Source organism: Scyliorhinus torazame, chromosome 2, assembly GCF_047496885.1.
Source record: "Scyliorhinus torazame isolate Kashiwa2021f chromosome 2, sScyTor2.1, whole genome shotgun sequence".
Classification (NCBI taxonomy): domain Eukaryota; kingdom Metazoa; phylum Chordata; class Chondrichthyes; order Carcharhiniformes; family Scyliorhinidae; genus Scyliorhinus; species Scyliorhinus torazame.
Genome location: NC_092708.1, coordinates 122,957,321 through 122,970,921, shown reverse-complemented (window position 1 = coordinate 122,970,921; position 13,601 = coordinate 122,957,321). Strand labels below are relative to the sequence as shown.

The window sequence follows — 13,601 nt, the reverse complement described above, 5'->3', positions numbered from 1 at the left end:
ACTTTTCTCCTAATTTTCCTTGTCGTTGAACCCACATCTTCATGTAACAACCTGCCGCGTCGCTTTCCACTTATGTTTTTACTTCCCGTTTTATTCCTTTTAGTATTACTGGGCCAATTCACTGAGCTTCCCTCAGTCACTGTAACTTGTACTGTCGCCCTTTTTGATTTTTGACTATGGCTTCTCTGACTTACACTTTCCCCCTTACTGTCTTTTGTTTGTGTCCCCGTTTTACTTCTCTCCGACTTCCTGCATCGGTTCCCACCCCCCGCTACATTAGTTGAAACCGTCGCCAACTCCAGTGTGATGCCACCATCAAACACATCTTCCCTTCACTCCCTCTGTCATCATTCCGCAGAGACCGTTCCCTCCGAGATAATCTAGTCCACTCCTCCACCATACCCAACCCCCCCCTCCCCCCAAGACATTGGTTCCAGTCCTGCCCAGGTGCAGACCATCTGTTTTGTACTGGTCCCACCTCCCCCAAAACCGGTTCCAATGCCCCAGGAATTTGAATCCCTCCCTCTTGCACCATCTCTCGAGCCACCCATTCATCTTATCTATCCTGACATTGGCTGTCTTAATTTTTCTGCCCCCCTCACCCATTCCAATCTCTCTCCTTCCGAACTTTCCACTCTTCCCTCCGTCACGTCCAACCCCAACTTTGTCATCAAACCTGCCGACAAAGGGGGTGTTGTTGTCATCTGGTGTGCTGAACTCTACCTCGCAGAGGCTGAGTGCCAACTCTCAGATACTTCCTCCTATCTCCCCCTGGACCATGACCAGACCACTGAACAGCAAGCCATTATCTTCAACACCGTTAACGACCTCATTTCCTTCATCGTATGGCTTCCAAACTCATAGTCTCCCAACCCCGGACAGCCTGCTTTTACTTACTTCCCAAAATCCACAAAAAGGACTGTCTCGGCAGGCCCATTGTGTCAGCATGCTCCTGCCCCACCGAACGTATCTCCTCTTATCTTGACTCTATCCTCACTTCTCTGGTCCATTCTCTCCCCACCTACATCCGGGATTCCTCTCATGCCCTGCGTCATATTGACAGCTTCCAGTTCGCGTGTCCTAACTGTCTCCTATCCATCATGGATGTGCAATCTCTCTACATCTCCATCCCACACCAGGATGACCTGACAGCTCTTTGCTTCTTTCTCGAAAGGTGGCCTGGACAACTCCCATCCACCACCTCTCTCCTCCGCCTGGCTGAATTTGTCCTATCTCTCAACAACTTCTCCTATAACTCATCCCATTTCCTCCAAATCAAAGGCGTAGCAATGGGTACCTGCATGGGTCCCAGCTACGCTTGTCTTTTTATGGGGTATGTGAAACATTCCTTCTTACAGGTCTACCCGGGTCTTCTCCCACAACTCCTTTACCGGTACATTGATGACTATTTTGGTGCCGCTTCAAGCTCTTGTCCGGACCTGGAAAACCAGATCAACTTTGCTTCCAGTTTCCACCCCTCCGAAACTTTCACCAGGTATATCTCAGACTCATCTCTTCCCTTCCTTGATCTTTCTGTCTCCATTTCCGGAAATAGACTATCTACTAATAGCCATTACAAGCCAACTGACTCCCCCAGCTATCTGTCCTACAGCTCTTCACACCCTACATCTGTAAGGACTCCATCCCTTTCCCTCGGATCCTTCGCCTTCGTCGCATTTGTTCCGATGATGCCACTTTCCAATATAGTGCTTCAAAAATGTGTTCCTTGTTCCTCAACCATGATTTCCCACCTACAGTTGTTGACAGGGCCCTCAACAGTGTGCGGTCCATCTCCCGCGCCACTACCCTCACCCCCTCCCCTCCCTCCAAGAACAAGGATAGAGTCCCCCTCGTTCTCACATTTCACCCCACCAGCCTCCTCTGCCATTTTCGCCAACTCCAGCGTGATGCCACCATCAAACACATCTTCCCTTCACTCCCCTGTCAGCATTCCGCAGAGACCGTTCCCTCCGAGATAATCTTGTCCACTCCTCCACCAAACCCAACACCTCTCCCATCACCCATGGCACCTTCCCATGTGTCATGTGAGAGTACCTTTAAGAAATGGGTGTTTAAGAAATGTACCTTTAAGAAATGAGTGTTTATCAGTGATGTCAGAGTGTGGGTGGAGCTGGGCTGTCTGTCAGCTTTTTACTTTTGTTTTAGGCTGTTTGCTGCAGGGTGTATTTTAGTTTTGTTTTCAGTGTTGGAGCTGAAGCCAGACAAAGCAGGTGTACTGCTGTTCTCTCTGACATGAAAAGATTATCTCTTGATCATTTGGTGAATTCAGAATTATAAATGTTTTCATTATTGAATGTAAACCTGATGTGCTTCTGTTAAAAGGTGTCTCTTTTGTCTTCTGGATGTTGTTTGGGAAGTTATTAAGGATTACTTAGTGTTGTATTCTTTGGGGGTTGTATTTGAATTAATGGTTGCTAGGATGTTCACTGTATGTTTTAAAAAGATTAACTTGAGTTCATAGAATAAACATTGTTTTGCTTTAAAAAATACTTTTCCATTTCTGCTGTACCACACCTGTAGAGTGGGCCGTGTGCTCCCCATACCACAATCTATTAAAAGTTGTGGGTCAGGTGAACTCCATGATACACTTTGGGGTTCACTAAACTCTGGCCCATAACACATGCAATCGCAGAAGGTGTAACACTTGCCCCTTTACCTTCCATGCTTAATATTCCAGACCCAAAACACTCATCCCAGGTTAAGCAGCGTTTCACTTGCACTTCTGTCAATTTGGTCTATTGCTTTCGCTGCTCCCATGTGTGGTCTCCTCTATATCGGAGAGATCAAACGCAGACTGGGTGATCGCTTTGCTGAGTACCTTCGGTCTGTGCGCATTCAGGACCCTGATCTTCCCGTTGTTTGCCATTTTAATTCAAGACCCTGCTCTCATGTCCACATGTCTGTCCTTGGCCTGCTGCAATATTCCAGTGAAGCTCAACGCAAACTGGAGGAACAACATCGCATCTTCCGGTTAGGCATGCTACAGCCTTCCGGTCTCAACATCAAATTCAACAACTTCAGATGATTAGCTCTACCCCACCTTGACCCCTTTGTTTTCATCTCATTTCATTTTAACTGTCTTTTACCATTTATTTCTTTATTGTCTTACTTTATATAAATTCCACCCCCATCTTAACTCCCTTTCCTTACCTTTTCTCCCCTTTGCTTCCCCTTCCCCATCCCCCACATATACATCTGTCACAGTTCACCCTCTGATGTTAGTTTCTCTGCTGTTTGGCCTTTCACACCTTTTGTTCTCTCTGGGGACTGCCATTAGCACTCTTTCCCCTTGGTTTATGTGGCCATTAGCACTCTATCCTCTTGGTTTCTGTGGCTATGACTCATCTTTCATTCTCTCAGCCACAGTATAAATATTTCCCACTTTCTAAGTCTTTTAGCTTTGACAAAGGGTCAGCTGGACTCGAAAGTTAGCTCTTTCCTTTCCCTACAGATGCTGCCAGACCTGCTGAGATTTCCCAACCTCCCTAATCTATCCCACACAGGTGGCTATAAACTCTCAATTCTGGTATTATTTTAGTAAAGAATTTTTGCACCTTCACCAGTGACTGTATATTTTATTTGTTCACGGGAAGCGGGCATCGCTGGAGTACCAGCATTTATTGCCCATCCCTAATTGTTCTTGAACTGAGTAGCTTGATAGGGTATTTAAGAGTCAGCCATATTGCAGGATGGGGAGGGGGTATGTGGAGCAGAGAACGCTGTGAGGAAGGGAAGGAGGGCCATGGAACCCACCTCGACAACTCTGGAAAAAGCAGTGGGGTTACCTAAGAGAAAAAAAGCATGGATGCTCTGATCCAAGTTAAAAAATAAAAGGAAAAGAGTGCGGCATATGGCACAGTGGTTAGCACTGGGGCTGTGGCGCTGAGGACCCGGGTTCGAATCCCGGGTAATAATTGAAATGCAGAAATGCAAGGCAGTCCTCAGGATAATCATAGGCGCACGAAGAAAGCCAAAATCATGGATGAGGCAAGATCAGGATCAATGAGCATTCTTTCGGATCTCAAGGATTCCAGCGATTGAAGTACGATTAACCATTACTTCCATTATGCCGTCTCATCAGAACCAATGCGGTCAACAAACTAGGCTCCAGCTGTGGGGGGGACTCGACCAGCTTGACCACCCCCAACCCTTACGGCCGACATCCGGAACAGGACAATACAGAACCAGTGGTCAGAAGGCCACATCCCAGGCATCAAAGACAGGGTTACGTGGTCCATCGAATTTCTCTTGTTGCACTTCAAACTTGGGTCAACGGACAAAAAACTCATACTCTCAAATTATCGTACAACAATCTTATTTATTGCACCAAGTTACCCCAAAAATATCAAAACACCACCATAAAGTGTATCGGAATCTCTGTTGCACACAGTATCAAAACTCGGTTCTAGAAAATAAATCAAAACTCACGGCTTGGACCTAAATATCGCCCATGAAGAGGAAGGTGATCAGACTCCTATTTGTTAGATTCCAATATCCTTTCTGGATCCCGGACCCAGGGCACGGCTTCTTACGATGGTTATTCCTGCAGGTTATTGCGTCAGAAATCTCTTTGTCTCTCCTTTTTATACAGATCTTGCTCATGCTTCTAGGCATGTAGTCACAGGACAGCACTAATTTATCAATGTCCTTGAGTCACGAATACACAATGAATTGTGACTCATTCAGGAGTTGTAATTCTCTCAGGAACATGACACACAGGGATTTGTGTTCAATTACTGCCTATCCAAAGCGTAGCAACAGCCATTGTCAAATCAGCTTCTGTGCGCAATCCCCGGTTGCACATCCTGTTCTTCATTGCAGACGCTGTTGTTTATGTTGCTTATGCTGATACAGAGTTAGCCTTTTTGACCATCAGGCTTTGCTGTTGTCTTTACGAATATCCGTCAGGCTACACTCTAATGCAAGAACCTGCTCGTGCACCTCGATTACCTCCAGTAAAACACCCCGCATCTCTTGGAATTGGGCCTTGGCGACCTGTACCTCAGAGCCGAGATCCACAGTCAGAACAGCATCTTCACTAGCAGCCTTCACCTGTCAATGCACACCACACCGTCAGGATGGAAGCCCCCTCTGTCCGCCCGAAAGCAACTGCGGCACTAAAGTTAGGACCCCACCCTAACTCCTACCAGGCACAAGTGAGGATTCAAAAATCTAACTGCTGCATCATACAGAAACACCGACTAACAAATCTCAGGACATAGTATAAACCACGTAAACCAAGAAAAGATATAAAAGAAATGTGACGAGGATAAAAAGACGGATTGAAAGATGAGCAGAGCTGGACCTCGCAAAAATACAGCTGCTTCCATGCTCACGTCATGTAAACCCGCTACCATTGCATTTTTAAATTGATGGACAAAAAAATGTAGGCGGTGGGAGCAGTTAATAAGACTATAAGTCATAGAAATAGAATTAGGCCGTTCAGCCCATCGGGTCTGCTCCACATTAAATCATGGCTGATATGATTCTCATCCCCATTCTTCTGCCTCCTCCCCATAACCCCATATCTTTTTGTTAATCCAGAACTTATCTATCTCTGTCTTAAAGACACTCAGTGACTTGCCCTTCACAGCCTTCTGCGGCAATGAGTTCTACATGTTCACCATTCACCACACTCTGGCTGAAGAAATTCCTCCTCACTTCTGTTTTCAGGATCATCCCTTCAGTCTGAGGTTGTGCCCTCAAGTTCTAGTTTCTCCTATTAGTGGAAACATCCTCTCCATGTTCACTCTATCTAGGCCTCTCAGTATTCTGTAAGTTTCAATGAGATCCCCCCTCATTCTTCTAAACTCCTTTGAGTACAGACCCAGAGTCCTCAACCACTCCTCATACACCAAGTTCTTCATTCCGGGGAACATTCTTGTGAACCTCCTCTGGCCCTCTCCAAGGCCAGCACGTCCTTCCTTAGATATGGGGCTCAAAGCTGCTCACAATATTTCAAATGGGCCTGACCAGAGCCTTATACAACCTCAACAGTACTTCCCTGCTTTTGTACTCTAGCCCTCTTGGCATGAATGCTAACATTGCATTTGCCTTCCTAACTGCCATCTGAACCTGCATGTTAATCTGAACTAGGCCTGCTAAGTATCTTTGTGCTTCTGATTTCCAAACTTTTTCCCATTTAGAAAATAGTCTATGGGCGCGATCTTCCCAAAGAGGAACAAAGTTTGTGTTTAGCCACGTGTTTCCCGGCACACTCAGTGCGGAGAAACACGTGGCTATTCAATGCGATTCACTTTGAATAAGGGGCCTGAATGGGGAATGCGCGGCCGAGGCCGTGCATAGCCCTGTTTTTTACAATGGGGAGCTCCTCTCGCTGGAATATCCTATGTAGCGAGAGATCAGGACGCCAGTTTTAAATGGTGTCTCGATCTCTGATGCCCGAAAAAGAATGCCCTGCCCCAACGCAACATGGGAGGGTTCCCCAGCTCGCCCCCCCCCCAAACACTGGGTAACCCCGGACCAATCGCGCGCATGCAAAAATGCCAGCCTGGCACTGCCAACCTGGCACCCTGGCAGTCCCCCTGCCAGATGGCAGTGCCACCTGGGCCAGCACCCAAGTAGCACTGCCTGGCTACCCAGGTGGCACCAGTAGTTCCAGGGCATCCCCCTGCCCAAAGGGCATGTATCTGGGGGCCTCCGATTCCCTTTGAGACCCCCATGAGTGCCGTTCCGTCTGGTCCCCGTTTGTGGGGCCCAGTTCCAAACGGCGCTCGCCCGAGTTCCTCGAAGCGAAGGGATTGAATCCCAAAACCTCGGGTACCTTGGGAATCTGCACATTGGAGTGAGGCTTACACTCTAATATGTAGATTTGCTAAAAATGGTCCCGCCCATTGTGGGCAGGATTTCCCTTGCAAAATCTCGCAAGATTGTGTTGAATCTGGCGAGGTGTGGCGAGCCAAGTAGATCCCAGGAGCAGGGTCTCTCGGCTTTCACCGACCATGTTGCGCCGAGGTGAGATATTTTTCTGGCGCAGCATGGCCAAAGGTCGCGCCCTGTGCTTCCTTCCAAAGTGAATAACCTCACACTTTTCCACATTGTATTCCTCCTGCCACTCTTTGCCCACTCTCCTAGCCTGTCCAGGTAACTGCTTGCTCAACACAATCTGTCCCTCTACATATCTTTGTATCATCTGCAAACGTCGCAACAATGCCCTCCGTTCCTTCTTCCAGATCATTAATGCATATCATTGTGGTACCAACACTGACCCCTGTGAAACACCAATAGTCACCGGCTGCCATCCTGAAAAGAACCCCTTTATCCCCATTTTCTGCCTTCTGCCAGTCAGCCAATCTTCTATCCATGACAGTACCTTGTCCCAAACGCCATCGGCTCTAATCTGATTTAGCAGCGACCTGTACGCCACCTTGTCAAAGGCCTTCTGGAAATCCAAATAGATCACTTTCACTGGTTCTCCTTTGTCAAACTTCCTTGTCACCTCCTCAAAGAATTCTAACAGATTTGTCAGGCATGACCTCCCCTTGATGAATCCATGCTGACTCAGTCCTATTTTATCATGCACTTTTAAGTACTCCGTAATGTCATCCTTAATAATAGATTCTAAAATCCTACCAACTACCGAAGTCCGGCTAACCGGCCTAATTTCCTGTCTTCTGCCTCCCTCCCTTCTTGAACAAGGGTGTTACATTAGCCATTTTCCAATCCTCTGGGACCCTCACTGCCTCCAGTGATTTCTCAAAGATCACCTCAATGACAATAAGACATAGTGCAGAATTAGGTCATTTGGCCCATCAAGTCTGCTACGCCATTGAATCATGGCTGATATGTTTCATATCCCCATTCTTCTGCCTTCTCCCCATAACCCCATATCCTCTTATTAATCCTAGCTATCTCATCTTAAAGGCACTCAGTGACTTAAATGCCTCACAATCTCCTCAGCTATCTCCTTCAGAACCCTGGGTGTCCCAGGACAGTGGCAGGACACTGTCTGTGCATGACCCTACCTCCCTGGTGGCTGTACTCACCTGTGCACCTCCGGCGGGATCTGCTCACCAGATGCACATCATAGGGGACCTGTCGTGATTCATGTTGGTCATTTGGCATGCTAGCAGGAATGGACAATTTTACATTGGGGAACCATGAGGCATAATGACCCGATAATGACCTTTAAATGTATGCAAATTGGATTCCCGACTTTTAAAGCAGGATTCCTGTTACATCATGGGTGGGGGAGGGGATGACGACAATCAATCGGGGATATCCCTTCATCGCAAAAGCTGCTTTGATTCTCTGCCCCTCCCACCCCCTGAGAATGGGAGCGCTAATTCCCCCCCCTACGTATTTCTACATGGTTTTTGTAGTTTCTTAAAATTGATATTTTAGCTCTTATTTAAATCCAACCATTTATTAAGTTATCTGAAATGTTAACCTAAGAATGAAGGGTAAACAACGTTTCCAGCTTCCTAATTTTCCTGGGTGAATTGGGATTCCAATAGAGGTCTCAACTTGGGGTTGGGAACCGGACGTTGATGCAAAGAGGTGCAGGTCATGATCTTTTTGGAGATTGTCAATTAAGGAGCTGACTCCAGAAGCCCCAATCAATTCGGGTCAGTGGTCACCTTCGAACAAAGGAAGGTCCCTTCAGTGAAGACCGTGGATAGGGCGGTAGGCTCTACTTGTAGTGTGGGTGCTGCTAAGGGGTCAACAGCCGGTTATCTGTGGTGCCACACAGGCACATCCAGTAGGGGCTGTAAAAGGTTTCCTTTACTCCACACAGACTGGTCTTGGGTGTCTCTCTCCTGCTAGCGTTGAAAACCACAACCCGGAAGTGTCGCGCTGGGACAGCTTCGCAACAGAGAGCAAGGCTCACTGTTTATACCTGACCAGTGAACTTGCCCTTGTGCCACACCATTATCCTGACTGCCACCTACGACTGTGCGACTCTCTCTCTTGTGGATGGCGAAATGTCACCCGGAAGTGCCTCACTAGGGCGACTTCACAAGAGGGAGAGGCCACTGTTTATTCCTAACCAGTAGATTCTCTTGAATGAGCGTTTTTGAGGCGCCCAGATTCCTTTTGGGTCCTGTACCCCGGAATTATATTCTGACAATGATTGTGACTCACCAGAGCTGACAATGAGAGAAAGAGAAACAAGGGTAATTTTCAAAATAAATAGTTTATTCAAGAAGATCCAGATTGCAAATAACCCCAAACTCAGATCACAGCACACAATACGCCACTACTATGGTATGGGAACAAGAAACGAAAGGCGGCATGATGTAAATTCTTATTTTTACACAATTACTTTTACACACAAACCACCCCACCTCAACAACCTGACCTAATTGGGAGTTTCTAAATCTGAGAGAGTATACTCAATGCTCCTAGAGTTGGTTAAAAAAAAGCACAAAACGTCTTCTCTGCTTCTTCATTACCGCAGCTGGACTTTTATAACAGTATCTTCCTGTACTTTTTTGTTTGTCTTAATTCTGTTGAATTCTTCTTGGAGTTCCTTGCAGTAGCCTTTTCTGGCAAAAATCTGTTAGCTTCTTGCAGTCTTTCCTTCCTTGAAGTCTGCCCTTGTAGTCTTGGAATCTCTCTCAATGAAATCTCTCTGAATGAATCTTCCTCAAATGAATCGCCTGAATGAATTTCCTGAACTCTGTCCTGAGTTCAATATTTTAAAGGTAAAAACCTGGAAAAAGTAGGCTGGCCCCTCAGTTTCATCATAAACGTCCAAAATGTTTCAGGGGCATCTAATTTTCTGCAAATTGTTTCAAAGCAGTTGCTGGGAACTGTTAAGCGTTTTCCCATTAGTGGAGACCACATTTCTATAGCTGGGCAAAACTTATTTCCATATTCATTGTCTCTCCCACAGTTGATCAGGACTATTGAAACCCTTCTGCATAATTTTCAGTTAGATTTGCCATGACTCATGGCTTCTTTGTCCAAGTCCTAGATGAATCTGAGGAAGGTATGTATTCTGATGTCTGCCCTCTTGCAGCTATCTTGCTGGATTGTTTTAAGAAAGTTTCTGTCCCTTTTTTCTTAAAAATGTTAGTGATCCTTATACAATGTTGTCCAGATGATTTTGTCCAGGTGATGGATTGCTGTAACTTAAAAAAGTGCAGTGCCATTGCAGCAAGAGTTCCGTTAATGGAGGCATTCGTCACCGTGAAGCGGTTGCAATGGTATTGCCTCCTGTTTGGAGAGACCTGAGCACTGCAATATAATGCTGGCAACTCAATAAAAGGCCTTGCACAGTTCACAACTCCGAGCTACCACAATGAAGCTGCCTCTGCTCCATTTCTGGGATCTTGATGCAGTTAGTTCCTGTGCAGAATTGGAAAAATTGTGATCCAATGCCATAATAGTGGATAATTGTCCCCTTACGTGCCCTAATCTTCCTTGCCTCCATCCCCTGCCTTCCAAACCATCTCTGCGGGGCTAGGAAAATTCAGCCCTCGCTGTCTTTGAGAATTTAGGGGTGAGGTCAAACTGCAGAAGCTTCATTCTTTTATTATGGAGCAGATTGTCCTTTTTATTTCCTATGCCATTGAAATGCAAACTGCTATCTCTTTTCAGACACAAATCCGCTAACCATCTGTTCCTGTAGTTAAATGTCCTCCAGAAACTCCCAACACTTGGCAACATCACCGTGTTTGCTCCAGTTCTTCTATTTTTCTTGTCGAGCCACCTGTATTGTTGGACATTACTGTCTGTGAGAATATTTCAATGCAATTGGCTGCTTACCCTGCTCACTGACATCCCTGCTGCTGCACACCTGACCCCCCCCCCCCCGCCCCGAATTGGCGGCAGATTTAGGCTCCTGTCAGAAAAGGGAAAGTCTGTACCACAGAGATGTTGTGAGCAGATTTCCTCAAGATCAGCAACAAATGGTGCTGCTTCACCACTGATCCCAAAATCTCATCTATTGCATTTACCGCATTATCCTTCCGTAGCCTTTCTGTTACTTCAAAGAATTCAATATTGCAGACTTTATATATACAAAGCAGTGGACATATCTGGATTGGGGATGAAAGAGGAGAGAAGGGTTCAAAAATTTATTTTACCCTAGTAACTTGACCCTGACCTACAGCGAGGATATAGTACCAGTATTGCCTATGAAAATATCACTGGTATACTTTTGGAAGTGCCCTCCATGGAGATTCCAGTACCCACGGGGGAAGATTTTCTCTATATGCTATATAATAAAATCATAAACCTTTTCTTTAATAATGTGTTCATGATTACGTCCCTCATGCCGCACAGGAAATCTCTGTCTTCGCCAATAGCTGATAGTTACTGCCATTGTTATCATGGTGGCATTCCATCTCATGAGACAATGGTTTCACCATCACTGTATGTTAAACATTACTTGAGGTGGCTTGGGAGTCCCACTCTGGTATGGCAATCTCTGCTACATTTACTGCAAATGAAGACAGTGGGTTGAGAAAGTGTAGTTCCTTAGCCTCTGTTTTCTCCTGGCCCTCTCAGCCAGCTGAGCTTTCCATTTTCCCTCGCCTCTTCCAATGCAGCATGGTAGCACAGTGGTTAGCACAGTTGCTTCACAGCTCCAGGGCCCTAGGTACGATTCCCGATTTGGGTCACTGCCTGTGTGGAATCTGCACGTTCTCCCCGTGTGTGCGTGGGTTTACTCCGGGTGCTCTGGTTTCCTCCCACAGTCCAAAGATGTGCAGGTTAGGTGGATTGGCTATGCTAAATTGCCCTTAGTGTCAAAAAAGGTTAAGTGGCGTTACTGGGTAACGGGGGTAGGTTCGAAGTGTGGGCTTAAGTGGGGTGCTCTTTCCAAGAGCCGATGCAGACTCGATGGGCCGAATGGCCTCCTTCTGCACAGTAAATTCTATGATTCTATGAATGCCCTTACAAACAGTTAGCCTCAGAGGTCACAGTTGTTGACAACTGTCTCCTGCTGTTTAAGTGTCAAAAACCGTCAACGTTGAATTTATGACCACTGACAATCTGCTGCTACTTGCCAACATACGTTCAAACCATGAAGGCTAAAATGTCCCAATAGCTGAATTTAACATTTCAACACAGGAATATACTGAAGGATTGATTGATTTAAAATCCTGCATTGACAAATTGGACAAAAATGACTTGGAATTTACTAATTTTTTTTTGTCTGTAATTTTTCAATTAATAAAAACATACTTTTAACATATATTTGATCTCCTGTCAGTTTAATTGTTTTTGGTGATTACATATCTGTTGATATATACTTTCTGCAGGTGAAGAGGAATTATGGAGTATTGCATAAGAATATGCCAATGATAGCAGGCAAACTGAAGTGGTCCCAAGAGCTTCGTGAAAGAATCTTGAGTCAGAGGAATCAATTTGAACACATTAATCATCTGTAAGTATAGCTTTAACTGGAGAACTTGTTTCGTGCAAAATATTACTCAAATTATAGTTGTTATTTATAATTATAGCTTTTAAAATAACTTGTTTGTATATATGGCATTGTTCTAGAAGCTTACAAACAAAGGAAGCAAACCTAGTTTTCCAAAAATGTGACCAAATGTTAACTTTGATTGATCATCATGATGAAGAAATCTACACGTTGTGGGTTGAAAGTCTAGATGCTCTTTGTCAGGAGAACTTGAATCAGCCATTTCTAAAATGGAACAAAGAATCTGGTTTATACTTTGTGAACTTTAGACCTGAGGTAAGATATTTTTCTCCTTTTTGGGGGCTTAAAATGATCGAACCATGGTTACAATATGGATATTTCATATTATGTAAGAAAAGCTTTCCTTGAATCACATAGTAATTATTTTCACTCAGCTTTCATCTGTGCTTCGTGAGGTCAAATACCTTGGGTTGTTAAAAGGATTTATCATCTCGGATGTGGCATTAAATTTGTATTCAAAAAGAGAAATTCTTCAGATGGTAAATATATGAATACTTGGTTCTTGATACACATATGCAGTTGCTTTGTGTGACAGATGTGTTGGCAATGATATATTATTGAAATTCTAAATAGTTTCTCAGCATTTTAAAAATGTTTGACACGTTTAAAATTTAGTAAACTAGTTGACACAACATGCTTCTAGGTTTGTAGGAAAGGGTCCTTGTGTCATTTGTGCGAAGCTACCATAATGAAATGTTCTTCTGAGTTACCTTCTCCAAACAAACTATAGTTAGCAAAATAATGTTTTCCTTTCGCAATGTCACTGTTCTTACATTTCTCATCATTTCCTGTCTCAGTTCATATGTATTTCTTCCTGCCCCCATACATGATAATATACAGTCAGTGTTACACGGGACAAACATCCCAAAGAATTGTTGTGACTTGATTACACAAAATTGAAACTTGAGTAATACATTAAACTCATCTTATTCCCAATATATTTCTGCCTTAATAGGTGGAGGCCATATAATTGAATAAACGGTGAGGATTGTTCCCCTTTCGCATTTCTTGCTTCACATTCTTTCATTGTATTGCTCTTTTAATGCAACACAGTAGTTTTCAACATTGAAGCTTAATGAAGACTGATCAATCAGTCGTGGTGTTCTACTGAAGCATGCTGACTAGAATATTTGTGTTCCAGCAGCTGTTCAGTCAGCTGTAATGT

At 44.7% G+C, this 13,601-nt stretch overlaps 1 protein-coding gene across 1 annotated transcript in view; it reads left to right on the top strand.

The window, feature by feature from the left end:
* The window catches only part of dnah9l (dynein, axonemal, heavy polypeptide 9 like), a 1,249,478-nt gene that overhangs the window by 92,924 nt on the left and 1,142,953 nt on the right, over positions 1-13,601 (top strand). The window contains exons 9-11 of the mRNA XM_072476205.1: positions 12,274-12,379; positions 12,496-12,691; positions 12,811-12,915. Of these exons, the coding sequence (XP_072332306.1) occupies positions 12,274-12,379; positions 12,496-12,691; positions 12,811-12,915 (407 nt within the window). The remainder of the gene's footprint in view (positions 1-12,273; positions 12,380-12,495; positions 12,692-12,810; positions 12,916-13,601) is intronic.